At 38.4% G+C, this 27,515-nt stretch overlaps 1 protein-coding gene across 1 annotated transcript in view; it reads right to left on the minus strand.

Annotated features, from left to right (window-relative positions):
- The window catches only part of TPD52 (tumor protein D52), a 91,810-nt gene that overhangs the window by 38,468 nt on the left and 25,827 nt on the right, over positions 1–27,515 (minus strand). Inside the window, exon 6 of the mRNA XM_010006394.1 lies at positions 23,439–23,620. Within this exon, the coding sequence (XP_010004696.1) occupies positions 23,439–23,620 (182 nt within the window). The remainder of the gene's footprint in view (positions 1–23,438; positions 23,621–27,515) is intronic.

Below are 27,515 nucleotides of genomic sequence, written 5' to 3' on the forward strand. Positions count from 1 at the left end.
GAGCCACAACAACCCCAGGCAATGCTACAGGCTTGGGGAAGTGTGGCTGGAAAGCTGTCTGGCAGAAAAGGACCTGAGGGTTCTAACTGACAAGCAGATGAATATGAGCCAGCAGTGTGCCCAGGTGGCCAAGAAAGCCAATGGCATCCTGGCTTGTATTAGAAATAGTGTGACCAGCAGAAGTGGAGAGGAGATCGTCCCCCTGTACTCAGCACTGGTGAGGCCACACCTGGAGTGTTGCGTCTAGTTTTGGGCACCTCAATTCAAGAGAGATATCAAGGTGCTGGAGCAAGTACAGAGGGCAAAGAAGCTGGTGAAGACAGTTCAGCTATCTGTGGCATACAACTAAGTGCCCACACAATTAGAGTTGGCTGTCTCAGAGGCATAATGCAGGTGGATAAATCCCAGAAACTCAATTCCTTACACTCTAATCAGATACACCAACTGGAAAATTTTCCATAGGATCCAGAGTTTTTTCTATAGTCCTTCATGCAGTAGACCTAAACAGGTGATGTCCTCCACAAAGAAGGTCCTTCTCTTCTGAAGCAGCTCACAGCATGACTGAACAGTGGAAACAGGTCCATTTTTTGCTTTGCAGGGTGGAGTTTCACTGCTAGAAGGTTCTAATAGGTTCCTCTGAAGTAAGGCACAATCCCAAGCAAAAAGTTAGACTTGTGAGTAGAAAGAATAAAATGGGAGATAGTCTTTCCAAGGCCATTACCATCTTATTTCAGATTTTTATCAAAGCAAACTGCAGATTTTAATTCACAGCTGATTTTTTAGATTACTCTCCACAGAACCAAAACGTACTCAAACCATGCAGGACAGGTCCATAATGATAACCACCAGCCTGGAACAGACAAAGCCAACACTAGCATTGCCACTCTGCTGTTGCTCAATAGGCAAGGGTAGAGTTAGAAACACGAGATAATGCTCCCGTCAGGGGTAAAAGTAACACATTATTGTTATGCACACAACTGGCATGGACCATTCAGTGCCTAACTAATTAGCAGGGCTTCCACTCTGCTGTGACCTGCAATCTCCTCTGACATGTTTTATTATATAATGCAGACTCCCACTGAAGTGAATATGGTCTGCCTGGAGATTTTTTTAAAGAGATACAAGGTTTTTATTCAATCTTGTTCCTTATTATTAAAAATTAATATCAGTAAAAAATATTTTTGGTTTGCAATGCATTATTAATGTTGTTGCACCTAAAAGGAGATGATTTTCAGGCCTTCACAGACTGGATTTAGATGTTTAATTTCAACTGAAATTCAGTGAAAGATACAAGAGCTTAATTACTGTTGGAACCTCTGGAAACTCCCTCAAACTTACAACACATTTTTCTTTTCTTCAAATATAGGTATAGGACATTTTGACATTCACACAGACCCCAAGATGCTGTCTTACAAATTCTGCTTTTTTTAAAAAAAATTTAAATGCCTGCCTTTCTACACACTTCATAAACATACCAGCTTGAGGAGGAGTACCTACCCTACTGTTTCTCTGAATAAGTGCCTCTACATACACAACGTTATCAACTCAATTTTAATACAAGTCTGTATCTCTGCATTTGTCACTGTAAGATCCAGCAACCTAGTTCTGGACTTAAAAGTAGCTTTATTTTTTCATTTTAAAGTAACAGGTTTGCTGTTTTATTTTACATTTAATCTGTATCATCCATCCTGTGACAAAGTATGATTAATTGGGCAACCTGATATTATATTTTTCCCACCAGGATTGCAAATAAGCCATGGTCTTGGGAAAGCAGTATCAATTAATAATTCTTACAAGTAAATCACCATAATTTTTCAAAAAAATGCAGTAATTCCCAATTTGAAAAGCATCACCACAGGTCATGTGTTCAAATCCTCTCAGCCTCAAATTTAAAATCCTTGCATTTTAAGGCAGATATTGTGCTTATTCAGATATGCAAATCCAGATTTGCTCTGCAGTTTTAATTAGCCCTTCCTCCAAGTGCAGGCTGCTCCATGCAGCGTGTCACTGCAAAAGCTACATTTATTGACAGGTATCTTTCCTCCCTCTCTGCATCCCCACATCCCTCCTTTTTAAGGCTACAGTGGTGAAGCTGGATGGGAAAGTGTTCGGCTGCTTTGTTTCAGGACTGGGCAGCATCTTACCTTCCCACAACAGGTAGGCACAAGCAGAATCTCCTGCTGAATGCAGGGGCCCTCGCCAGTGACTCAAACCACTACTTACTGCTGCTGTCTCAGGCACAGCATATTTTCTAGTGACCCTGGCTCTTTGCCAACCTCTAATTAAGACACTTCTTCAGTATGTCAGAGAGTTAACCCTCTGCTGCACCTAGCTTCACCCCAAGCACCTAAGGCATAAGCATCTTCTTTCTAGAAATAACCGAGCAGCTTTCCCGTTACTGGTACTGGGAGGTCTCAGAGCCCTTCATGTTTTTACCTCATCAATTCTACAAATGAAGATGAATTAACCATGCAGTTGGCACTATGACTTTTAACACCATTTCTAAAAGCTAATAAGCATTTGTCCTGCATTAATTTGGTATGTACTGTCATGTCTATTTTCCTTCAAAAAAATGGACGTATCACAAATTACCAAAGAGTACATATTCCTTAAAAAAAATAAAGCAAGAATAGGCTGTTGAGAATTCTTTTCTTTCCAAATAGTTTTTTTGTTTCATTCTTGAAGCTTGCAGAGCAGCAATGAGCTCATGAGGAAAATGAGGAATTCTCAAGGATTCAAAGTTGCATTTTTATTTCTATAAGAGATCAAATCCAAATGCTGTATTTGCTGATCGATCACTATCTATCTAAATCATGCAAAAAACAACCACAACAAACCGAATGAGGGGAAGCTGTGACATTAGTCAGAGGGGGTAAAAGGAAGCCCATGTTGAGGCTGACTTGCATCCACTGTAATCTGCATTTTCTTGTTCCAAAACCCTGTGAAACCACTGCATCCTGTCTATACACAGAAATCTTCCCTAATGAAAAACAATATAAGTAACAATGTGACTGACTGATGAACTAAGTCAATTTCATCTAGCAACTGTGGGGGAACCAAAAAAACACCTACACATCTACAAATACAAAAAACAGCTACATTCAATAAAACAGATAGGAAAATGCAAACTGTTTCAACTTTTAAAGTTACAAAACCAGAAAGTGTAGTTGACTAGCCAACTGTCCTCCTAATACGGAGTATAGCAAGGCATTCGTAATGGAGGCTTGATTACATTGGGACAATAAATCTAGATTTTACACAGTCTAAATGAGGTAATTTGTAAACCAATCCCGCTTCTTTGCTCTTACTGTGCACTAGCCCCCAAGGCAGGAAAAACAGAGCTGTCTTCCCAAACCATTACTGATCTGATCTAGGTTGTGGGCAAGTTTTCAATTTTTGAAGTGAAATTCTCTGCTTTAGAGAGTATGTTACCAATAAAATATTTTACCCTCCATATAGCTGTATTACTGTAAAGAAGCATCTGAGCTTTTCATGAACATGTTCCTAATGTTGTCTTGGTAACAAATGATAATGTACACTTTTAAACAGAAAAAAGCTATCTACTGTGCTTAATAATTATTACATAGTTTAAAATGAAAAAATTCAAATGTTTGTGTTATGTCAGTTTTCTGAGATAAATGTGTGTTTTTTAAATCTGAAAAAAAATCTTCATAAGGAAAACAGTTAATGTTCAGTTGGCATTGTGAGTTCACAGAACCATAAATCCTTTCCCACAGACTGTAAAAAGACAAATCCTAAAAAGAGTAGTGGACACAGTTCAGCCTGAGCCTATAGGTTTTGTTCATTCCTATGCTCCACTGCTGTATTTTCTTTATAGCTGTAATCCACAGACCCTTTCTATTGGAAAAGAGCTCGCACTGTGCTATTGGAACATTATTTCCAGTACTCGAAGGGCATGCCCTTCAATATATTGAATATATTTTTAGAAAGGTTATTTCAGTTTCCATAAAGTTCTTTTGAACTTGCAGAGGCTACGTGTGCCAAGTCTACTCTTGTTTTTATACATAGGTTATGACATCTCAGGGCCCTTTGCTGAAACAAGCCACCTAATTTCTCTTAGAAACCTTTTTCTTTCTTCTTCTGTCTCACACTTCATTCTTCTTCTAAGAAAGGTACACAAACTGTAGTTTTTAAGATTATGGCCACATACATGTTATATACAAATTGCATATATATGCATCACATTTAGTCCTCACTTTACCAGGAAGTACACTGGTTTCTGAAAGAATAGTTAATTTCTATTTCAGATGCATAAAGGATAGATACCAATTGATAGATAATACTGTTGCATTGTGAATAGTCTCACATAGGCTAACTCACATAAAACTAAAATAGAAAAGGATAATATATTAAAATGTAATCAAACTAATATGCTACATAAGCAAATTTTTTTTTAATCAAACAGAATTATTTGTAAAAGGTTTAATAAATCACCTCAAGTTTTTCATGTGATACATGCTGCTGCTGCAGAAAATAAAGGAAAATTGTTAAGGGTTGAACAGAGACAACTTGTTTCCCATTTAATAATAAGCATTTCAAGTCATACCAACTCCAAGAACAACAACAAAATCATCCCCCGTTATTAATTTCAACTGATTTTTTTTTATATTTATTTGCCTTTTCCTTCGGCAAGCAACCACTGCTTCAAGAAAATTAATTAGACCAGTGAAGTAGTCATTTTTTTTCATTTTGGGTAAACCTGGGAGCCTACAATGCAGTTGGTCTCCACAAAGCGTGGGCCAGGATGTTGAGTACACATGTTGCATGTGCAGGTAATCAGTGTTCATGGTGTATCCAAGAAGCCTGTATTCTCTGTGCTCTTATTATGTCTAGTACTTAAAGAAGTTTGTCTATAATCCCTTGTTTGCTGAAACACAAAAATAAGCTATATATAACATGCAAGGTCTCCCTCTGATTATACTTATGTTCCTACCCCAATGCTCAAAACCATTGAGCACTATTTCTACATCTAGTTTTCAACCTTCCTTTCAGTATACAGCACCATCTTCCAAAGGTAGAAGAAAACTGCAGTGGTTAATACTTATTTCAATAAGTTGTGTGACATGTCTAAAGACCAGAGGTCATCTTTGTCTCCTTTGAAAAACGTATTCTTATAACTCCTTTTTAATTACCTAAAGAGACAGAATTAAAGGAAGCACATGGCATAAAAACTGGAGTAGCCAAGGTAGAAGTTTGCTCAAGTTTTACTTATTAGGTAATGAGAGGAAAACCAATTTAGTCAAGGAAATGTCTTGATCTCTGCTGGGAATTCTCATTTCAAGTTCTTCCTGAATTTTCATATTTGGAATGGAACAGGTTCTCTTAGTTAGAGAACTAAAGTATTTGGAAGAGTATAGGACGTTTAGAAACTTCTAAAGAATAAGTCTTCACTCTTGTTTACTTCCTCTACAGATAACACAGCTGAAGAGAACACTGTTTTGAACAACTGAGTCCTTCAGAGAAATATTATTATTTGGTATTCTCTCTACAGAAGGAAAAACAGCAGGTGCTGAAGTGGAAATACTCTGTATTAAATATTTTCTTTTTTTTTAAGCAGAGAAATAGGCAAATAGTTTAGGAGACAGACCTACATAGGTGAGGACCAGCAAATTCCTAGACTCTCTAGTATTTGTATGAAGTTAATAAATCTACTCTGGAACGCACAAGCAGAATTCTCTGCACATTTGGAAAACTTTGTCTTTACACACAGACAGCAGAGAAACTGGCTATAGTCCTAATATGCCCTAGAAAAGTCCCTAAGTGTATTTATTCCTTCTGACAGTACTAAGTAGAGAAGAGCGACAGAATCAGGCAATTGCGACGATGTAATTTAACCGTCTTTTGCTGAGAGATTGATTTGGTCTTTTCCTGCTGCCCTCTGTCTGCAAAAGATGCTAATGCCAACACATTTCTGAGTATATTTTAAAATGTTTAGGTTTGTCTTTTTTACCCTTGCTTCTTGCAGAATAGATTCAGTACATTTTATAGAGGCATGTAAGGTGTAGAAAAAGGCAGAAATCATGAAAAAAAAATTTCAAACACAGAAAAAGAGAAAAAAAAAATTGTGTAATAGATGCCCATACAAGACTGTTTAGAGATCCACAACACAAGCAGGTTCCCATGATTCTAAGCAAACCAGCTTTCCTCCCTCCCTGCTCCATGACTGAACAGCCAGCCCCTGCTCCACAACAGCAGACGTGCCTTTGCAGGAGAGAGTTTAACACTTTTAGCAATTACAGTCTCTCCATAACTACGACAGATTATATATATTTGCCATAACACGTAGCACCTACTCTCCCTATTGCATTACACTCCAGGCTGCAACAGCTCTTCAGAATCGGCTCCGAAGGAGCAGCACTGGGATGCAAATACCAGAAGCAGCAGCTAACCATTCATTCCTGCAAGAGATCCCTTAAAGTAAGGATTTATCAGCTGGCTGCGCTCCCCTCCTGCTCCGTGGCCAGAGCTGCCCAGCACCGAGAGTGCTCCCAGCTTTGATGTGCCATGGAAGTCACCCAGAGCCTTGTAACCTTCTCTCCTAACATCCATAGTGGTTGTCAACTATCCTGTCACTGGAAGTTGCACAGGACAGAAAAGCACAGTGCTTTAATAATTATGTATGCTCCCTGGAGACCTCTTTCCTTCCAGCAGAAGGGGGACCAAAGGGGGATGAGAGAGGGGAAGTGTCAGACTAATTTACACAGAAATACTACACCTCGGTTCCAAAATCCATTAAAAGAAAAAGCAGTTGCCTTATGTACGGCCAGCATTATCCCTGTACACTTACCAATAAGTTTTTAAATGCTGGCCTATTGATAATGAATGTTTGTTCTCTGGAAATTCTGGCAACCTGGCCTCTAGGGATGAGAGCCAGTGTAAGCCCCCTGGTTTAAAAATTTTTTACAAAAATAAATAATAAAGCAGTGACTGTTGGCAGAGCTGTTCTGCACAGACACTCTGCAAGACAGGTTGACAGAAATATTTTGCAGCCTCTACTGATCTAAATCCACTAAATAATAATTGCAACTAGAGACCAGCCAAGCCTGCAGCTACAGGAAAAATGTGATGCATAATGTAGCAGAAATACCCACACAACTGCACTCAGACTTATTTCACCCTACACGGATGAAGTATCCACCTTGTTGACCTGTCAGTCTTGCTAATCCACCCTCTATTTGCAGTTAATATCATTAAAGTTCAGTGCTTGAGAGCCTGGAGGGAGAGGCAAGCGCCCCATCCCCTTTTTCCACGGGGCGGTAACCAGATGTCAATGGCCGCAGCTGTGACTACATAATTACCTGTTTGCATGAACGTGGAGCGCAGTTCAGATTTAATAGGTCAGACGACAATGCAGCAAAACGCATTTAGCCCACGATTACCCCTTTTCAAACATTCTCTCGCTCGCAACTTCGACCCTGGGAACATTGCGGGCACAGACTCGGGTCAATAAGAAACATTGGCCGGCACAATGGGGCTGGCCTCAAACAGCGCTGTTGACAGACACCGGCACAAAGGCGGTGAATAGAGTCCCCCTCAGTTCTCACACAGAGCGAAGAATGAGTCAGTGTACTGCCGCCTTGGTGCTCTGTTTGTACAGTGTATACAGCTTTTCTCCCCAGCCACTGTTCACTGCTCAATGGGGGCTAAAGAGCTGAGGAAGTGAAGGCGGAAGAAGGGCTCCCGCTCGCCCCGGCAGCCAGCAGATCCCCCTGCGCAGGAGGGCTCCGGCGGGAACCCCACGACGCCGGGCACGCCGCTCCCAGCGCCCGGCCAGCCGGCCCAGTGCCCGCGCTTCCCACCTCTGACCTCGTGCCACGACGACGCTGCGGAGACCGCGTGCCCATCTCGTGTAGTGTATTTTATCTCCTTCAAAAACAAAACCACAGTAAAGAGCCCCTTCCCCCCTCGACCCAATCTGTCACTGCAACTTCAATCAAGATGAAAAACTGAGCATGGGATATGGCATTACAATACCTCCCTTCAAAAGGTACATCAAAGATGGTAACAACCTAGATGTCATTTTAAATCCCCACTGCAAAGACTTTCAAAGGAACTGAGAAGAGTAGCAAAAGAAAGCCATAGACATACATCTGTATTTCACACAAAACATTTACACTGTGCCAATAAAAGGTCAGGGAAAATTTATCATAAATGTAATCTTGCATATGCACCTTTTTATTAGTTACCTATAAGCAGAGGGGAAAAAAAAACCAAAACACTTCCTGTAGATTTCTGCTACTCTTCAAATAACTATTTCTGTCAACTTTCCCTTTTTGGAAACTGTAATTCTATTATTTACGTTACCATCCTTATAAGCATGTTTAAGTAACAAAAGCAGCCTTCTAGCATAACATCCAAACTGTTATCTGCTTCATATACTAGAGTACAAAATAAAATATGCACATTTTATTCTAAGGAGTTAAGTCTTTACTTAAAAAGGTATTTAGACTTCGGAATGATTAGCATAAAGGCAAAGAGGGGTTGGCAACTGCTTTTTGACTCATGCAGACTGTACTACAGATAAAGTCATATATTATAAAGTGATATAAAGTTATATATTATAAGTAAAAGAACTGTTAAACATGTTTTAAGACTGAACTGGTTAAAAAAAATAAAAGAGAGAAGATGAAAACTGCATTTAAACTGCATTTAATTTTAAACAAATCCCTACATTTCCATGATTGGAACAAAATTATCAATGTTCATTTTATCACTAGTAGCCAAGATGGCATGCTTTCTACTTGGTTTTACTTTTACTTTTAAATTTACTGCTCTTTAAGTTTTATTTTTTGAGCTCAAAATACTATAATGTTGTTTTTATAATTAAATAGCTACAGAAGAAAGTCCCAAAATACTAAAAAAACAAACAAACAAACAAAAAAAACCTGAAAAAATAAATCCCACAAATTGAAAGTTTCGTTATGCTAGTTACAAAGCTTCTGGGAGTCTGAAGCAATGACTTTCACTCCTGGCAAGTAAGTTGAGAATGAGCAACCTGAAAGATATGCAAGACCATCACCTTATTCTCAGATACTTTATTTTAAAACAGCACAGGAATTTCTACTGTTTATACATACATATGGCACTGGGCATGTAAAGCAGGCAAACACTTGCACAAATGCCTATTAAGGATCTGATCAACCATGATCCTGAATGTACGTTTTTTACTTCACTTTAAAAGACTAAAGTCCTCATCTTTCAACTACTATTAGGTTATTACATGCCCTGCCACAGGAGTATTGGTAGATCTGAATGTTGCTCAACAAACACAGAAGAATTAACATCTACCTCAATTTTTTTTATTTTAATAATGAATGGGAAATTCTCAGCAGAGGACCTTCCAAGTTTGCCCTATGGTGAGAGAAAAATGAAACAGGAGAAATAAACTCTCCTCCACCAAATCTTTCCGCAGTGATTCTAAATCGTTGGAAAACTCCTTTTTTTTAGCAAGTTAAACCTAGCCTCATCTACTCCAGCCATACATTATTCCCTTCCACTGTTCATTGTAAATAAATGCACCACTGGTGTCCACAAGGCCAAAGCACAGCATACTCTTAATGCATCTTGCAGAAGCAGAGGAGTATTTCACAAGCCAAAGCCCAGAAAAGGATATTGTGCTTGCTGCCATGCATCACTGCCGCTCAGCATCCCCCCCAAGGCTGGCAGAACTGCCTCCTGCCAAGCAGAGGACCACAGCTTGTTTACTGGGCTCTGTCTGGAGGAAGCGGAGCGCGTTTCAGTCTCCTCCCCAGCAGCCCTGTCAAGCCAGCTGCCAAGAACAGTTTTGAAAAGCTTGGGAGGGAACAAAATCCAGTACTTAGGTGGTAATAGACTAGTCTGGCACCAGAGACCCAAAGATGAGTGAAGGGCAAGCAGGCACCACCTAATCTGAAAGATTTAACCACTTCTAGGTAACTGCAAATGTATAAAGTCATAGGAAAATAAGTAATTGGAACTCCCCAAATGGAAGGGCAGATAGCCAATCAACTTGTAATTACCACTCAGATTAAGATCTCTACCTGAATACTTGGAATTAATGAGTACAAATTGCAAATAAATTAAACTTGTATGCTACATACATTTTCTTGTGGTGTATTGAAAAGACCTGACAAGTTTGATTTGGATTTCATGCTGTAGAACATACAGTTTAAATATTTAGGGTTTTAACATTAACATTCCATTACTTCCAGAAGATTTCGGAAGGGTTAAACGTGTGCTGTGCATTTCTACAAAAACATGCTTTATACAAACCATGATGCTGGCTCTTAAGATCTCATTGCCTTTGGAAGAGCCTGCTAACCACTATGAAAACAAAGAACAAGAAGTTTCATCAGACAACAAGTAAGCAATCGTTCATTCCTTCTAATAAAATCGTTAATCAAAGAAAAATTGCTTAAGCCCTCTTCCTCTTACCCTATCTAACGGAAAGTCACAAAACACTAAGAAGCGATAGGCATTTTTTATTATACCCAATGGCTATTTCCCTGCCATTAGAATCATATCTCAATTTCTTGTTTAAGTGGGTACATAGTGTGACCACATTATGTGCACTTTTCCATCTGATCAGAGCCTGCCAAGTCTCAAAGCAGATTATTTAAAACATAGCTTCAGTATTTTTCAGAACAATTCCTTCAGGATTTGAAGAACTGAGGGGCAGTTATTATTTCTCACCCAAGCTGGGTGGCTAGATTTTGAGTTCTTTCGACAAAAAAAAAATAATTGTTATAAAATGCTAAGACAGGAAAATAGAAAATTTGCCTCTCCCGACAGCTATCACAAAATTAAAAAAAGTAAAGAGCTTTGGTTTTGTTTAAACAAAAAAGCTTCATGATTGCCTATCATCATATTTCCTACTTCAGCGTCCTCAAATCACAGCTATGTTCAGCAAGTTCACAAAGCAAAAGACATCTGCATCCCTGCTTGGCTGCTATCATGCCTAAAATGCTGACAGAGCCAGGGCAGCAGTGGCGACACACAGGCTCCAAAATTTATTAAGGCAAGTTTTAACAGCTCTTCGAAGAGTTATGCTTTTTTCTTTCTTTCCTTTTAAATATACAAGTCTCTGCTTACACTGCAATCCTTCCAGCACAAAAGCAATACCTGCCTAAGATTTTAAATGTAATCTTCAAAATGAAAAAAAAAATAATCAAATCAGGCAACTAAATACAACAGCAGGGTCTGCATTATCAGATGATTCTTAGTAAGGCCAATTACATAGAACCTAAGTGTTGTTTTAGCTCTTTCTACTGCCTCTCCTTCTTCCTCCAAAACATCTGATAGAAAGATTATACTCTATTGCTATTCCCATCCTAGTTGCACACAAGCACATGTGAAAAGAGAGGTGGCAAGGCTGGTGTTGTTTTTGTTGGCATATTAGTGAGCAGAAAAGGAAAATACATTACTCTGAAGTAACAGACATGCAATAAAAAGTTATTTTTGCTCACACAATTGTTTTTCTTTTTGTTCAGACTTCCTGAGCTGCCTAATAAGAGCAAAGCAGCTGAATCCTCTACACAGCTCAGAAACACTTGGCCTTAAATAGCTTACCTTGCTTTGCAGGAATTTACCTGCTTCTGTGCTCTGGTTGGATAAAAGCACCTAAATAGGCTGACTGGTTACAGAAAGTGTCAGGAGAAGAAAAGCATCTGTCATGGGTTCAATGTGTAGGAGTAACAGAATTAATTTTATCAGTCTTTTGGGCCTATTCCAAATGGCAGCCAACACCCACTCCTCCCTCTGATGAACCATCCCTCTGTACAGAAAGCTGACTGCAATACAAATGTGTGAGTAAATCATCGATGGCCACAGGCAGCTTTTAAGTAACTCCAGATGGAGACTCCACAGCTTCTCTGGGCAAGTAGTGCCAGTGCTCAGTCACCCTCACAGTAAAATGTGTTTCCTGATGTTCAGAGGGAACCTTCTATGTTTCAGTGTGTGCCCATTGCTTCTGGTCCTGTTACTGAGCACCACTGAGTCCGACTTCATCCTCTTTTCACCCTCCCTTCAGGTATTTCTACACATTAATGAGATCCCCCTGAGCCTTCTCTTCTCCAGTCTGAACAGACCCAGTTCTCTCATCCTTCCCTCATGGAAGAGCTACTCCAGTCCCTCCACCATCTTAGGGCCCCCTTCACTGGACTGTCTGCTCAACTGGGGAGCTCAAAACTGAACAGAGCACTCTAGGTTTGGCCTCAGGAGGGCCAAGTAGAAGGATGACCTCCCTCTACCTGCTGACAGTGCTTTATCTAATGCAGCCCAAGACACCACTTGTCTTCTTTGTCAGAAGGGCACACTGCTGGCTCATGTTCAACTTAGTGTCCACCAGGACTCCCAAGGCCTTTTCTGCCAAGCTGCTTTCTAGCTTGGTGGCCTCAGCATGTACTGGTGCCTGGGGTTGTACCTCCCCAGGGGAAGGACTTTGCACTTCTCCATTGAACTTCATTAAGATCCTGTCTGCCTACTTCTCCAGTTTGTCAAGGTCCCTCAATTGCCTTTTTTAAAAAGCTGGGTTTTAATTAAAAATTCTGCCAAATGGGAAAAAAAAAAGTGATGTGAACCAAAAGGCTAAAGAATCTAAAAAAAACCTTAGAAACTAACTTTAATATCATGATTTGTCAGAGGCTTAACTCATGCCTTCTGAAGAGCTCAAGGTTGATATATCACCTGCAGAGTGTTTTTCTTGCTGTCTTAATTCCCTTCTCAGATTTACTTACTGAAACTATTGCAGAGGGATAAATAATTACCACTCCATGGTTATATGATAGCATTAATTCTCCTGAGTACGTTTTATGTTACATGAAGACTTAGAATTCACATTTGGTCCAAACCATCATTAATTCAGTTTCTCAACCTAGAAACTAAACAGCTTCTGTCTTTCTGCAAGTCTAGACCTCTCAATGGACTGCATGCAGAGCCCAGGATCTAGTTTAGAACAAGCTGGCTCCTAAACTGAAATCAGAGGCCACATTAGCACAGCACGGCAGCTCAACTCACTATCCTAAGAAGCGGGTTTAGCAGTGTTACGCCTAACCAAATAAAGCAATTATACTGCTTCAGTAACCTGGACTACTTTCTCACATAGCCCTAACCTCTGGTACAGGAACTGGACACGCTGACCAGACCAAGCCAGAAACTTCTGCACCTTGCTCTGCTGAGCAGTTTACTGAAGTCCAGCTTCCTATTGCCCTGAAAAGTACCAGACTGCTATATAACTGGCATGTCCTTACCTCATCCACTGTCAGGCACAGTCAGTGAGGATCCATCAGGGTTGTCACTAAAAATCATAAACCTTCTGCACCTGGAATGGCTAAGATTCCTAGAGGCTTTCCTAGCTTTTGAGGTAATTCATTATAGTTTACAAGACATATTTAAGTGAGAGCACTCCTCCCCATGCAAACCAGAAGGCTTTCTATGAAGCGTGGGGGAGGAAAATGCATTTCCAAAATATGCTGCATACAGAGATTCTAGTCATTTATTCTCATCAACTTCAAAACAAAATACTAGAAAAAATTATAAGTCTTCTGCCAATTAATAAGTTTATAATTCTAGTTTCTACAGTTCTTGACGTCCCATACCTGAATTAGGAGAAAAAAGAATTAGCCTTTCTCATCTTCCACAGACAGCACTCAAACTTTCCAACACAACAATAAGCTTCCCAAGCCTTTTTTTTTTTTCTTTCCTATTGTGTATGTGTGCATATCCATGTATGAGAAAAAGTGTGTCTTAACGAGTATTTACAGACTTTGACACTGCCAAAAAAGCTCCAGGCCACCTATGGACTGCTTTGTTCTTCCAAGACATTTCAAACAGCATATTCCATCTCCCATTTATCATGACACCCTGAGAAGACAGAGCTGGCACCAAATTTTCTCTGGTAAGCGCTACTGGTTTTGTGGGGATTTTCTCCTCCAAAAGCAAAGTTTCACAACTCCCTGCTACTTTAAACTAATGACAGAAGTGGAAAAAAATATGAAAAAATTATTTGCAGGCTTGCATGCACTGCTGTGGCTGTGATCCTAGGTCTCTACACTGTACACTTTGTACCAAATGCTGCACATCATGCCTCATTAATATGGATTAATTGCATTTTTGATAACCAACACCTGTTCCATGGTACTATTCCATTCACTAAACTATGTATCTACCTGTGATGAAAAATGTACAGTATAGTAAAAAAAAAATGTTTACAGACTTTGGGTTCCCAGAAATTCTGGAAGTACAGTTTTGTGTATTAAAGAGCCACAAAAAGCCAACACCTCCATTGTGGTTGTAAATAATCACTGAAGAATGACACACAGTGGGTGGCAAAAACAGTCACAACTGTAAAGTAACCAAGAAAATAATAAGCTATGTCCATAGGGGATAAAAATGCTGTAATTTCCAAAATGCATGGTGCTATAAATAAGTTAGAGGTTATTTGCTGAAGTACACAGATTAAGTCTGCAATCACACAGCTATTCTGCATGCCTCTTTAAAAAAAAAAAAAAAAAAAAAAAAAAAAATGTTTACAGACTTTGGGTTCCCAGAAATTCTGGAAGTACAGTTTTGTGTATTAAAGAGCCACAAAAAGCCAACACCTCCATTGTGGTTGTAAATAATCACTGAAGAATGACACACAGTGGGTGGCAAAAACAGTCACAACTGTAAAGTAACCAAGAAAATAATAAGCTATGTCCATAGGGGATAAAAATGCTGTAATTTCCAAAATGCATGGTGCTATAAATAAGTTAGAGGTTATTTGCTGAAGTACACAGATTAAGTCTGCAATCACACAGCTATTCTGCCATAATCACTAAAAAAAAAAAAAAAAAAAAAAAAAAAAGAGCTGAAATTGTTTGAGAGCAGACAGAGTGGCACCATGTGCATTGTTTGGGCTCGGAGCAATGGTGAGTTGCACTATATGGAAGCTTTGTAGAAAAAGGAGTTCATGCCACCTCCTTGAATTTAGCCCTCTTCAATATAAACAGCAAGGCTTCCTTTTTAAGTAGTAATGTTGGTACGTGGGAACTGGACAAGAAGATCAGTTCTGCTTACCATTTCTCCCCGGAATTTGGGCAAAGTTTGAGACCAAAGGCTGACCAGAGTGCCAAAACCGGAGTTTGCTGATGACTAGTGCAAACCACCTTGGTCCTCAGAGAATTTCAGCATGACATTGTGGTAATTTTAATCACAGAAAGAGGCTGGTTTTCACAATGTGGAGACCGGCTGTCTGGTTATGTTTTCCATAAAAGTTACAAACTGGAAGAGATTCAGGGATGTGTGCATGCACACTCTGGTTTATACTTCAGCAAATTTGACCAGGTCATAATTATTCAACAATTAAAAAATAATATAGTCTAAGTTAATCTTTCAAAATGCAGAGGAATTTTGCCCCCCAATAAATAGGTGCTTACCTGATAAGTAGGACAACTTGGAAGCTAAGAAGGGTAAGGAAAAAGCAGGGAACTATGAAGATTACTTTGATTTCAGATAGCTACTTAGTATTACAAGCGTACTAGTCAGCAACATGGCATGAATCAACAGAAACGATCTGAAGTTAGAGGCACAAAAGAAATAACTGTCATATAAATTTCCCAAATTATCCCAGGTCACTTACTTATGCCACTGCCTTTTATTTTTTTGGATAGGCAAAAAGTACTTTCCAAACAAAACAAATTAAATCAGAGCTGATTACAAGAGAAAAGAGCAAATTTTGTGTGAAAGGCGAAGTAAGAGTCCACGTTAACTAAATAAGATTATGTTAATAGGTACTTTAGTGAAGTAACTTCTGCTTTGATTATTTAAAAGTGAGCAAAAATTACTTCTAAAACTTTCCAAACACATTATTAGAAGGAACATATACTGCTGCAATACAGCCACCTCTAAAACATGGTGACTGCTTAAAAACACACAATGGAAGTGCAAATTCTAATGGTACAGTGGGAAAACATTAGTAAAAGAAGAAAACATGTAAGCTAAACAAGCTTAGTAACTTATATAATTCTGAATAGGTATAGTAATATGAAAGCATAATTAATTATAAATGTACCTGTATTATATTTATAATATGTATTAGCAACCAGCATTGGAAAAAAGAATACAGAGAGCAAGCCTGGAAGTGTTAGTTAACAACAGAGCACTTGAACAAGGCAATGGCAGCAACATATAAAGGAAGAGCAGAAGGAAGATAACACATTCCCTGTAGGAGAGTGGTTACGCATTTTCTCCATCTTCTTTTAAGAGTTTTTCTACAGTGTGGTTACTACTAGAAAGACCTGTAAGAAAAAGACTGATCTGTTGGGAATGAAAATTACAAGAAAAGGGAAGCAGGGAAAGAAGAAACCACCAATTTAATGCCAATGAGTTATCTGCAACAATTGCACACCTAAATGGAATGAGAAAATGCTTCTATTATAGTTACTGTGTTAATTCACTTCACTTACCAAAAGTGGGAATTAAAAAATTGAGCCTGAGCCCTTTCTAAGCAAGAACTACACCACAGAAATCAAAAGCAATTTTACACACCAACCCAGCACGGTGTAAAATTTATCAGTATCTTCAACATACAATTATTAAGTTTATACAGGGTTTCAGTCTGTACGAACTTCTTGCATTTGCCCAATTTTGAAAATTGCACTTGCAGAAGAATAATTTCTCATATCACTTGTACTGCTGGATAGCAATTTCCTTCTTTCCCCTTGAGAATTACACATTACAGAAAGATGCTATTTTTCTGCCAACAGACAGTACACTGTAAAAGAAAACATGTAAATCTAAAATAAGCATTACTGCAGCAAAAAAATGTTTCCTTTATATATCACACTAAGTTCTTTATTTTTTTAGCAGTCATAGTTCCTTCAAGATTCAAAGTTTGACAGTAAAGCTGTCAGATGTGCCAGGCTGCCAGAACAGTACCACTCCAGTCAGCAGCAGTACAGGATGGGGAAGGAACACATACTCTAAGGAAAACATCATTAAGTCGCACCGCTGCCACCAAATCTATATGCTACAGGTGGCCCATACTGCTGCTGAGAGACTTGGCTCTCCATTAGTCACAGACACCAGGTTAAGTGTGAATTTGATTCTTGTGATTCCTCTGGCAATGCAAGAGTGTAGGTCTGGGAAAGAGGGAAAGGCGCTGGGTCTCTTTATTGGGCCAGACTCCTGTCAGTTGCCTGGTCTTTCATTTTAAAGGAGTTAGAAAGGTTATGTCCTTAACATCGTCCCTCTAAACGTTTCAGGGAAACAGGTTCAGTAAGCAAAGGATGAATTTACCACACACTGACATCTTCTCTTGCACAAGCATCTTAGCTGCATACAGAGAGCAAGGCATCTTCCTTGTGTGAGGCAGCTCATTCTGCTTGAAGGATGAATTATTCAAGAAACATTCACATGGCATCAAAATGGAGTAGTTAACTCCAATTCAATACCCAATGACTCTGTTTAATACACAAACTGGAAATATACAAATGGTGTCTTATTGAAATCCTCCCCCCTGCAGAGCATCTCTCCACACATCTCTGGGTTTAGGTTGGTTTTTTTTCAGAAATTTATGTTTTAAAATCTTACCAGATCTTTTAAATAGTTTCACTTACTATTATTAACTTCAAACTGTCTTAAAATGGATATGCCAGAAAACAGCCAGCCTGACTCACATTACCTAGCCTAAAAAGATACATTATCTTTAATTGGATTCCATTCTGCCCTTATCTATAAAATATTTTAAAAATAGAACCAAAAGAAGAATTTTAAGTGTTTCCCAAATAAAATCCATCCTGGCAGCCATTCAAACAGCATAAATATTTTGATACAACTTACAGAAACAGCATTAGGTAATGTTTTATGATGCTTATTAAACTGTCATGTTCTGAATCACAACCGGCATCAAATGGTTTCTTCCCTTCTCTACTATTTAAGTTTGGCAAATATGCACAGTATAAAAGGTGTCAAGTAAAATCGCCACAGGATATACTGGAAATCCCTGCACCAGCTGCATACTCAAACATAAAGGAAGTCTCTTTCTGATCCTACAGCCTGATAATACTGGAGTTGCTGGAGGGTTATAGAATTCTTTGAAAATAAAGCTTCATTACAGTGGCATGGAGAGGTGCAGTTTAATCCTCTTTGGAAGCTGGTCCCACAATCCTACATTTTAGAAAATCGCTGAAAGCCATTGTGCTTTTGATGGGAATTGGTCATTAGCAGTACAGGTGCAGACCATGCAGCAGTGTCAGCACAACCCCTTCCCACATTTTCTAGTTCTTAGGAATTTCATCTGATAATGGCAGAAGCAGGTTGTAACAGCACCTTTTTGCCATGGATTAAGTTGTTGCTCATTTGGAGATCTAAGACAGACACCTTCCTCTTTAGGACTCCACCTCCTTTAGCACTGCATGTTAAAAAAGAAAGGAAAAAAGCCCCACAATCAAACCCACCACTTTCTTCCTACAGCTGAAAACTTACTTTGCCTTTTCCTTCCTACAGAAGCTTTCTTATTTGTATAAACTCTGGATGCTTTACAGAATTGCTATGTTGTAGGCATAAAACACAAATTTAATACAGCACTTAAGTCTAAGTGTATAAAGAAAAATGTTTTCAATAATTACAGTATATATTAAATAAGTACAGCCCATATTAAATAAGATTTGGAAATCATAAGGGTAATAAATACTACAGTAACTTTAAATAAGCCCCAAATAATGAATGTTGTTGTTATTCATAACCAAATACATCCTTGCCTGACTCCAGCAAGGTTGTACCAGCAATATCTTTGGTCTCTTCCTATGACACCTGCTTCCAATCTCAATACCATCAATGCTGAGAATGAAATATATTTTTTGCAATCCGACAAAACAGCTTTCCCAAAGAGGACAGGACAAAGGAAAACAAGTAGTGAAAACCAAAAGAAAATATCTAGCAGGTTCTTCAAATGTTTATTCGATTGAAGTTTTGTATGATTATTAAGGCTTCTTAATGGTTTGTAGCATTTTGTTTGATTATGGTTTGTTGTTTTTTTTTAAAGGTTGATGTTTACTTTAGAAGAACTGATGGAAAAAATGTATGTGTGTAGCTATTTCAAATTTTCCAAGTGAGGGATGCCTTTTTTTTGCAGTTGCTCTTTTACCCAAGACAATCTTGAGGGTGGAATCCTTCCTTATGGCCACATGGTGGTAGCACTACAGGCTTTTTCACTCGGACATCCCAAGAAATTATAACCGTTAAGATCAGGACTGAGCAGTTTAAGATAACAATCTTTACAGACAAGAAACTCTTCTAGCATTTTTGTTTCTTTTCAAGTAACTTCTAGCACTTTCAAAGAGCAAAGGACATGATATAAGAAAAAGAAAACTGTGTTATAGTATCATGAGAATAGTTGAGTTCAGGTGAGAAAAAAAACGAATGGCCAAGGAAAAGTCAAAAGCACATGTCCTCATGGAGATACCACCTTACATAAATGGCGAGACAAAGTTTTCTTTTTTTCTCTAAAGATGCGAAACTAGTATTTTGGAGGAGTTGCCAAATACCTGAAAAGACAGCTACAGGAAACCCCAAGATCAGCACCAGAATACAGGTACTAGAAGAGACAGCGCTCTCAAAACTGACTTCATAAAAATGCTATCATGGATTTCCATCTCTGAAAACTAATTCTCTCCTGAACTGATGGCCTTCAAGACATTATCTGTTCTCTGAAAATTAAAATGCCCATTTTTCTCCTTAGCTCAAACAATAAACATTTTGCAAACAAAATTAAAAATTTATTCTGATTATATGCACGTACAATTTGGTGATAAAGTAATTCTTGGCAGGAAGTGACAACAGAAATAACAGTAACGAAGTCTGCAGTCACCAATGTAAGCTCGTACAGATCTAAATACACATAGCAAATTCCACCCAGTTACTTTCAAGCTTTGGTAGAGGATACTCAAGCACTTATTTGACCTGTATTCTGGTGATCAAAAGCAGTCATTGGCTTCCAAAGGGAAGTCAGCGTCCATCGAAAGACTCTCAGCCTTCACATTACTAGGAGGCCAGTGTATGAAAAGATTACACTTGTTTTGATAAGGCAAACTTTACTCTGTAAATCAACAAGCTGCTATCTTTACTATATAAGCAGATCAAAGTACTTGTACAAGCAAAGGCATGTCTTTCCACTACTTAAGAAAAACAAACTCAGCAGCACCTGAATGCTACTAATGACACATGTAGCTAGTTAAGACAGCAGTTTTCCATGTTTATTTTTGATTCCACAAGTACTTTACAAATTTCATGTTACAAAACCCAGTTAGAAATGAACTGGTACAATTATGTTATATACACAGCACCTTATGACAAGCTAAAGAACAAAACATCACCTGTGACTGCAATTTTTTGTAAATTCACATAAATTTTAGGTATTCCAATTCCAGAAGCATAGCGAAGTAGAAAAAGGTGGCAAGATATTAATTTCTTTCTTATACTTGCATTTTTATTTAGAAGATTAGGTTCATATAGCATTTAAAGACTTAAGAAGTCAGAGACAAAGTCAGGTTTCTGGACTCAACTGAGGAGAAAGGAGATCTGAAACTGTAACTTACATCCCAAATTAATGCTGTAAATCCATTAGATCTAGAGTATCAACATGACGACTTCCACTGCCATTATATCCTGAACACTGAAACACTGTCTGTATCTTTTAATGAACTACAACCTTTAGTTCCAAATTTTATTTCATTAAAAAAAATAGACTCATAGAACAGGTAAGGTTGGAATGGACCTTAAAGATCATCAGGTTCCAACCCCCTGCCATAAGCAGGGACACCTCCCTCTAAATCAGGCTGCACAAAGCCTCATCCAACCTGGCCTGGCCTTGAACATCTCCATGGAGGGGGCTTCCAAAACCTCCATAGGCAACCTATTCCAGCGCCTTACAAGCCTCATGGTGAAGAATTTCTTCCTGATGTCTAACTTAAATCCAACCTTCTTTCAGTTTAAAATCATTATCCCTTGTCCTATCACTACTCTCTCTGATGAAAAGCCTCTCCCCAGCTTTCCTGTAGGTCCCTTCAGGTACTGGAAGGCTGCTTATAAGGACTTCCCAAAGCTTCCTCTGACAGTGGGGGATACTTCATTCTCCCAGTTTCTGCTTTCACCTGCTGTGGCATTGTGATGAGGCTGGAGCACTTGCCAGAGAAGACTGATAAAAAAAAGTCACTGAGAACCTCAGCCTTCTCAATATCCTGCATAGCTAGTTCCCCTTCTTCCTTCAGGAGAGGTCTTACATTTTCCTTGGTTTTCCTTTTATCCCCAACATACCTGTAAGAAGCTTTTCTTATTGCTCTTTACATACCTGGTGAGATTTAATTTTATCTGGGATTTGGCTCTCCTTACCTGATCCCTGGCTGCTTGGACAACCTCTCTCTAATCCCACCAGGGTACCTGCTCTAGCTTCCACCCTCTGTATGCTTCCTTCTTAAATTTGAGCTTTTCTAGGAGCTGCTTACTCACCCATGCTGGCCATGCCCAGGCTGCTAATTTCGCTCTTTCCACTCCCATTCAATAGCAATAAGAGGGAAGTATAAACAAGTCTTATGTGTATCTGCTTCTTTTTATCATTGTAACAAGCAGCCGAAAATGCAATTAGCCTAGATTCTCTCAGCCCCTGACTTACGCTCCCAGTGTTCAATGGACAACTGACTTGTTCTGAAGAATCTACTCCAACAAGATCTTCCTTGGGCCCCATTTCTTAATTTACTACTGCAACATGCACCAGAAGAAACTACATACAGCATTAGTAGAAAGATGAGAGCAGGGAAGGAGTGGACAGACACTTGCCTGCCTTTTCAGAACGATCTACTTCATTACTTTCTCCGAACTTGCCTTGACACCCAAGGTTTCCAGAGCACCATGATAAAAGGAGGTAATAAGCCCACACAAGGACATGGCGAGCAATGGGCTCGGCATTCACAAGATGAATGAACTGCAGTTAGAGATCTGAAGACAATGCATAAAGTTGCCCGCTTCTCAAACCTGGGAGGAAGCATACAAGCAAACATGGAGCAAAGGGGGCTGCATTGCAAGCAAGGAAGGGGCATGAGTGCATGGAGCCTTGCTATGAACCATGCAAGGAGACAGTTGAGAGCTAAGTGCCAGAACCAGAGAGGAGACCAACAAGGACAGTATTAGGGTGGATGTCTGCTATGGGCTGCCTGATCAGAAGAGGGAGTACCTGAAGCCTCATTCAAATAACCAGAAGCAACCTCATGATTGCAGGCCTTGATCCTCACAGGGTACTTCAAATGTCCTGAGGTCTGCTCAAGCAGAAACACACATGAGGGGAGCAAATAATCTAGATCAAGTGCCCTGGTGACATTTTTTTTGCCAGAGGTGTCAGCCCAACTACGGCAGGTCTTCTGCTGGACATGTTAAATCACAGGCAGGAAAGAACTGTTTGGGAACACAGCAGCCGATGGCAACCTTGGCTACAGCAACCATCAAAGACAGAACTGAAACACTGAAGGGAGAAAGGTAAGTGCCAGATCTGGGCTTCAGAACTGTAAACTTTAATTTAGTTGGGGTAGACAGGAAGCTGTCCTTATGTGAAAAGGTGCCTGGAATAGGCCATTGATCTATAAGGACAAACTCTTCCTCACTGTGCAAAAGTCTAGCAGGCTTGGCAGAAGGCTAGCTCATCTGAACAAGGAGCTTCAGTCTGAACCTGGATACACATCAAATAGACAAGATGTTTTTGAATAATACACAATCATAAGAGGAAAAGACAGCTTAGAAAGCTTATAAATGTAATTTCCACTAGAATCTGTTGCTTGCTTATCTTTTAGCTCTTTAACTACTGAATTCCTTAGCACAGACGTCCTAGTTCCACCAGAGTTGTTTCTGTTTAGGCCGTACAGTGAAACTTGCCACCAAAATCTGTATAAAATATTCTACAATATAGAATATTTGACAACACTAGCATTGATTAACTATTATAAACTTTATTATCACCAATAATGTGTAAACTTCCCAGTGTATCACCTCAGGTATATCTATTTAGCATAGATAGTTCTTGCCTAGGAAGGCTTAAAACTTACATGTGATTAAAGTTCCACATTCACAAGACTCCCAAGTATTTCAATAAATAGGGCTTGTTTTAACAACTCAGATGATAATGATTTCCCCCTTCCTTAGTGACAAAACACTCAGTAACTTTGGTCATTGAAAGCTGGAATAATACAAATATCAGTAATGGAAAGTTGCAAAGGAATCTGCATTCAAAACAATGTCTGAGCTACACAGATCTGTTCACAATCATACTTTCATTTTGCACAATATGGTAACTTCTGTCTTTTAAACCACAAAATTCATACAAACCACTGAAGCTCAGTAAAGAGATGGTCAAGTCCCATTAGCTAAGTGTATGTCATTCACACATGTTAATTGCTTACCATAAGTTTATTACTTACTTTCCATCTATTTCCGGTCTTTTGCACACACAGTGAAACTTCCCACCAAAATCTATATACAGATCATCTTCTACAACATGGAATATTCGACCGATGGCAATTTTATCTTTGGCAGGTCCCATTTGAATTAAAGGAGAGCGTCTCAACATGGATGCAAAGGATTCAGATTTCTCTGAAGGAACCTATAAATAAAAAAAAGAAAACCAACATTTCAGAAACACACTGTCTGAAGGAGGAATTAATTAAACTTGTAATATTTAAAAAAGGCTTTATTCACTAAACTACAAGTAAAGATTTCATGTGTCCGGTGCATTTTTAGCCTTCTTTTAGGAAGGAGGCATCTGGTTCATTCCACTGAACCCAAACATTTTACATATTAAAGGTAAAGCTTTCCTTAACTCAGTGACACAAAACCACAACACTTTGCATCTCCTGAAAATACCTGTCAGTTCTACTATTGGTTAGATAAGCTGATTTTAAAATGCATTCCCAGTATTAGAAGATACTCCTGAAAAGAAGATCCTTTAACTCTTTGTTAGTTCCTTGGTAAAATTCAAACCAGAATTTGCACCTACTAGCTATTTGTGCAACTATTTAATAAAGAATAAAACTTAAGTCTTTTATTTTAAGGAACAAATCCATCTTGCCAAAGCAGCAAAAGTAGAAAGCATGCACAGGACTCATCTAAGACATTAAAAAAATGTGAACCATCACTTCTCTCATTTTTCACTCTACAACATCAAAATAAATATTTTAATTCAGTAACTAGTTATCACATTCTGTGACACTGTGATTTTCCACTTGTACATTTGGAAACTTTTATTCTTGGGAAAGTCAAAACAAGAGAGTTTTCATTTCCAGCTGGGCTGGAAGACACAAACAGTGCAAGTTGTTCTGATGTGACAGCCTCAGGAATTACAAGCTAGAGACCTGACACTCAGTAAAGTTGCTTCCTCAGAAACAGAAACTGTTAAAAGTAGCATCCCAAGGACAAGGGCTGAAACAAAGTGCAACATACACATACCTGCACACACATCCCCCCCCCAACAAAAAGCAAGAAGCTGGTGATGGCAAAACACAAACAGAACACTAGGATTTTATACAGGAAAGTTAGTATCAGATAAGATACCAAACATAGGATTGTTTGAATTTCACAATACAGTCTAAATTCAAATACATTAAAATTAATTGTACAGGACATATTTATAAGTGTCCCAAGAATAAATGCAAAATAATGGAAGCAATAAGAGGAAGTATTTAAATTACATTTATTCTATTAATTGAAAGGGCAGCAGCAACCTAGATGCAACTTTGGATCAAAACATAAGCCATAAGCTAAAAGTAAAAATGAACCCCCCCTCAAAATTACTTAATCTGGGCAGGAGGTTATAAATTGATGCTCATATTGAAATGCTAAAACCTGTCTGAAGGAAAACTGAGGTACAACAAAATGGTAAGTTTAGTGGTTTTCCACTGACTTTTTCACTACAAAATAAGATATTTTAGAATCATCCAATGATTGTCTTGGAATCCAACTGCCAAGACAGCATTCTCAATAAACCTGTGGAACCCTCCAAACTTCCTGCAGCCACAGACTTTTTGTCTCCGCTTCTAAAGCAGCTTTGCACTAGGCAAAATGCCCTACACTGCCTGCCTCAGGTCTCTACCACGTGTATCTCTACCTGAATGACAAGCTGACGAAGAATTTTTCTTTTTCTGTCTTCCAGTTTTTAAAATACTTTCCCACAGTTTATATACATCCCAAAAGACAGAAAACACTTTCAGTAATTGCTTCGGTATATAGCACTAACTACAGTATTATGCATCCTATTCCTTTGTAGAAGCCTTGTGCCTACCATTATTTTTTCAGGCAACACAAGCTATAGCTCTGCAGGCCAGGGGTCCACCTAATACTTTACTATCAACAGATAAATAAACAAAAAATGGAAACAAAACCTGATAAATACTTGTATTTGTCATATACAGTACATAATTTGCTTATATTTTGTAGTAGTGGGAGAAATCAGAAGTATTAGACAGAATATAACCCTGGACCATCACTTGGACTTCCATGTGAACGACAATGCAAGGACAGGAACCTTCTCTTCAGTATGATACATAACTGCTCTTGTCCATCTCCATTCTACCATTTGAAAAACTGACATTTGAAAAAAAAAATCAAATTACTTGTTATCCTTTGCAACAGCATTCATCTCAAGTAGTATTAAAGAGGATAATTTGCAAACTGCTAGCTAATATATTTTATTAACAGATGGAGAAAACATACCATAGACACCAGCTTGACCAGTGATTAAAAAATGTACAAGGCTATTTTGCCCTTTTTTGAAGTCTGATATTTAATTATACAAGATGTAGTAAGGCAAATATTAAAATTACATACTTGAAAACCTCAAATGTTTATGGATAAAGCAGACATGGGAAACTATGCACATAGTAGAAAATAGGGACTTTTTTCTTATACTCTACACAAGTTTTAGCTAGAGTACAAGGAATTAAATACAATTTCGACAAAATTCACCTACTAAGGCTTAAACATAACAGCACACCATCATCCCACTTCCAGTAAACAGTTATAAACAAAGACCATATGAGTTGGTGGTTCTGAAGTCCACTGTCTGTTTTGCATGTTTTGCCCATCACAATATAGCACTTTCTTCTCTCCAATTACTGGCCGCGTTTTTCTCCTATTAAAAATAATCAAACAACTGAAGTTCATATTGTTTCCCAACTGATTCAACATACAACCCAAATTAGGCAACCACAAAGATAAGGAAGATGTCCTCACTCTCCTTTAAACAACAGATTTTTCCATTTTGTTCCATACAAACAGATAAAAGTTAAGATACAAACTTGTTGCTAACAAAGGATTTTGAAAACTACCTACTGTATAAAGCTGAAACAAAAGCAAGATCTGTGTTATTTAATAAAACTACTGAAGGAAATAGTTCAAAGAGAAAGCATCAAAGGAGGATCTGTGATTCACAGCAGAAATAAAATCAGTGATTTAAGGAGAATTCTAAGATTAATGACTGCAAAGTCACAAAGGAGAGCTCTGAAAGCAGTCAAGGAGAAAACTGGAGGCTTCCCTGCTGGTAAGCAACAAGTTACTTATAAAAAGCTTCATATGAATCCATTCCTGTATGCAGACTGTTACAAAGACCAATTTCTGTGATGACATGAATTATTTAAGGGAACTACTTCTGTTCTAAGGATTGTAATACTTCCTAATATTAATTATGTACTATCTTCATTCCAGTAGAAGAAATATCAGTATAACTAAAAATTCCAGCAAATAATATATTCATTCATTTCTGACCATACCCAAGTAATCATTTGAACTGCACCTTCAATGGCAGCAACACCCAAATTATATAGCTGTGGAATAAACATAAATAATGCATGTTAAGTTTTTTAGGAAGCAGGAGGCAGGGAGAAGAAAACAGAACCACTTTTAGGTACAGTTTGGTACTACAAAACTGATATTCAAGAAATGCATGGTTAGCACTGAAAGGTTTTCCTCCAAAACTTCAAAATCTGCAGGGAGAAAAATCAGGTTTTATGACCTGAAAAAGCAAAGGAAAATTGTTCTTTTTGCCTAGAAGAGGATGACCAAAATTGACTGCTGTATTTTCATTCTTACTTTTACTAAATCATTATTAACATCGAAAAACCCTCAAGTTTCTAATAGTCCAAAGATATTTCCCATCACAACCTTAAAACTACAACTACATCCCCAAAGAACCACCAGAAATTAAAGCCAACTTCCACTGTTACAGCCAAAAGAGGAACATCCATACATTCTCCTGAGCTCAGTGAAGAAACATTTTCATTTTAGAAAGCAAAACAAACAAAACTCTTCAGCCAAAGAGGCTGCAAGTAAAAAGCTGAAATCATGCTTTAAGGATCCCTTGGTGTGAAGCAGCAAGTGTTTGGAAAAACACTTATATTTCATTGTAGGATTTTTGGTGACTAATTTACTGTGCAAGTCTAATAGTATTTTGCAAAGACCTCTTCATTAAAACACTGACGTGTTTTTTTTTTTAATACTGCAGGATT

This window comes from Chaetura pelagica, unplaced genomic scaffold (genome assembly GCF_000747805.2).
Source record: "Chaetura pelagica isolate M959 unplaced genomic scaffold, ChaPel_1.0 scaffold76, whole genome shotgun sequence".
NCBI classification, from domain to species: domain Eukaryota; kingdom Metazoa; phylum Chordata; class Aves; order Apodiformes; family Apodidae; genus Chaetura; species Chaetura pelagica.